We start from the raw sequence: 2,500 nt of genomic DNA on the forward strand, positions 1-2,500 counted from the left end.
GAATGAATCACATAAACACAAACAAACAAACGAACAATTGCCTTAACCTTTGACCTGACACGCGAGGTCACACTTAGCATTAGGTTAGGGGAAGCAGGGAGGTCAGGATGGGTCAGCTGTACAATACTCACTCATTGGAAGGTAGAATTGGTTAGGTTAGGTTAAGTTAGGCAGTAAATTATGCAAATGTATCCCTTATTTATTTATTTGTTGTGGGAGGATGGATGTTGGGATGTGTTCTTAATAAAAATGTACAAAAAACAACTATTTTATTTTTTTATTAACATATAACAAGAGTTAGAAAAATATTTAGCACTTTTTTTTTCACTTCTACTTGGCTAAAAAGGAGCGCGCTAGCAGTGTTTTGAAAATGCCGCGCTCTCCTCGCTGCATCGTACCTTTGTTCCTTATTATCGAACACTTCTCCAAATTTCATAATCCTTTTGGTGCTTTTCATGTTAGGTCTGGCATTTAAACTCATTTTTTTTTATATATTTCATTTTTTTGTCTTCCATTAGCCAGTACCTTCCTTACATACAAAACCCCAAAAATAAAATATAAACTTAATCTCAAAACTCTTAAGAATAACAATCATAACCCTACAAATTAACATTATATAGAAGATTAACTAATAAACAAAATATTACACACTATAAACTAACATAGGCTCAGATTACTAATATTTTTAACCCAATGTATTTAATTTTAGTTTACACCCGCGGTCTCTAAGATGACGTCACGAGCAGGGCGGCTGAAAGGCGTCTGCTTACCACGTGCTTAATCCAATACCTCCTTAGCTTTTTACCCCCTGCCGCCTTCCCAGCCCCTGCCGCGCCTCTACCAATGCTGGGGGGCGTAGTAGTAGGAGTAGGAAGGGTGCAGGTACTGGAATGGCGCCTTCAACTTTGCAAACGCCTGGGGAAATAAGGTAAAATAAGATGGTGTGTGTGTTTTGATATTATTATTATTATTATTATTATTATTATTATTATTATTATTATTATTATTATTGTGGATGCTACTATTTTTTTTAGCATTTTCTATTAAATGTGTTGAAATTAATATTATCTACATTATAAATTATATGTGAAAATATTTACCATGAGAGAGAGAGAGAGAGAGAGAGAGAGAGAGAGAGAGAGAGAGAGTTGAAGTCACCGCAACACTGTGATCATAAGGCGCCACAACAAACTATATTAAAACAAACTAGACCACGTAGAAAAATAAATAATAATAATAAAAACTGAATTGAAAAGAAAAAAAAAAAGAAAATAATGAGAGAGAGAGAGAGAGAGAGAGAGAGAGAGAGAGAGAGAGAGAGGGAGGGTTAGACATACAGACATACAGACAACACTCACGCCTGTAATCGCTCCCATCACTTGCTTCTTCTTCGCCTCCAGCTGAAAGTGAACCAAATGAACCACTTGAACCACTTCTGAACACACACACACACACACACACACACACACACACACACACACACACACACACACACATTACCCCATTAACGACCCCATTACCCATTAACAACCCCATTACTCCATTAACAACCCATTACTCCATTAACAACCCATTACCCATTAACAACCCATTACCCCATTAACAACCCATTACTCCATTAACAACCCCCTTACTCCATTAACAACCCCATTATTCCATTAACAACCCATTACTCCATTAACAACCCCATTATTCCATTAACAACCCATTACTCCATTAACAACCCATTACTCCATTAACAACCCATTACTCCATTAACAACCCATTACTCCATTAACAATCCCATTACTCCATTAACAACCCATTACTCCATTAATAACCCATTACTCCATTAACAACCCCATTACTTCATTAACAACCCATTACCCCATTAACAACCCCATTACTCCATTAACGACCCCATTACTCCATTAACAACCTACTAAGTACCCATTAGCCACCGCATTACCATTAACAACCCTATTTCTCCATTAACGACCCCATTACTCCATTAACAACCTACCAAGTACCCATTAGCCACCGCATTACCATTAACAACCCTATTTCTCCATTAACGACCACCATTAACAACCCATTAGCGACCCAATAACCACCTATTTACTTCTAACAACCTCAATTCCTATACTAACTATCTCATTCCCATTAACAACCTTATTACTCCATAAACAACCCCATTAATAACCCATTAACAAGCCAATATCCATCTTATTACCCGACTAACCTCCTATTAACCATTTCATACCCATTAACAACATCATTCTTACACTAACAACCCCATTACACCATTAACAACCCATTAATGAACCATTTAAACCCATTAGCCACATAATTATCTTACTAACCACCTACTACTACCTTATTACTCCATTAACAACCCATTACACCATTAACAACCCATTAACAACCCATTTAAACCCATTAACCACATAATTACCTTATTAACCAACTACTACTACCTTATTACTCCATTAACAACCCATTACACCATTAACAACCCATT

At 36.7% G+C, this 2,500-nt stretch overlaps 1 protein-coding gene and 1 long non-coding RNA gene across 3 annotated transcripts in view; one reads left to right on the top strand and one right to left on the bottom strand.

The window, feature by feature from the left end:
* The window catches only part of LOC123499653, a 2,252-nt gene extending 1,985 nt beyond the window's left edge, over nt 1-267 (top strand). Inside the window, exon 2 of the long non-coding RNA XR_006673057.1 lies at nt 1-267. This exon is cut by the window's left edge and continues 495 nt beyond it. This is a non-coding gene — a long non-coding RNA (uncharacterized LOC123499653).
* The window catches only part of LOC123499604 (adhesive plaque matrix protein-like), a 16,542-nt gene continuing 14,298 nt past the window's right edge, over nt 257-2,500 (bottom strand). For both annotated transcript variants that reach the window (XM_045247888.1, XM_045247880.1), the window contains 2 exons: nt 1,359-1,400; nt 257-915 (listed from right to left, as the gene is read on the bottom strand). In XM_045247888.1, the coding sequence (XP_045103823.1) occupies nt 838-915; nt 1,359-1,400 (120 nt within the window). In that variant the 3' untranslated portion in view covers nt 257-837. The remainder of the gene's footprint in view (nt 916-1,358; nt 1,401-2,500) is intronic.

The sequence above is a fragment of the Portunus trituberculatus genome, chromosome 8 (assembly GCF_017591435.1).
Source record: "Portunus trituberculatus isolate SZX2019 chromosome 8, ASM1759143v1, whole genome shotgun sequence".
NCBI classification, from domain to species: domain Eukaryota; kingdom Metazoa; phylum Arthropoda; class Malacostraca; order Decapoda; family Portunidae; genus Portunus; species Portunus trituberculatus.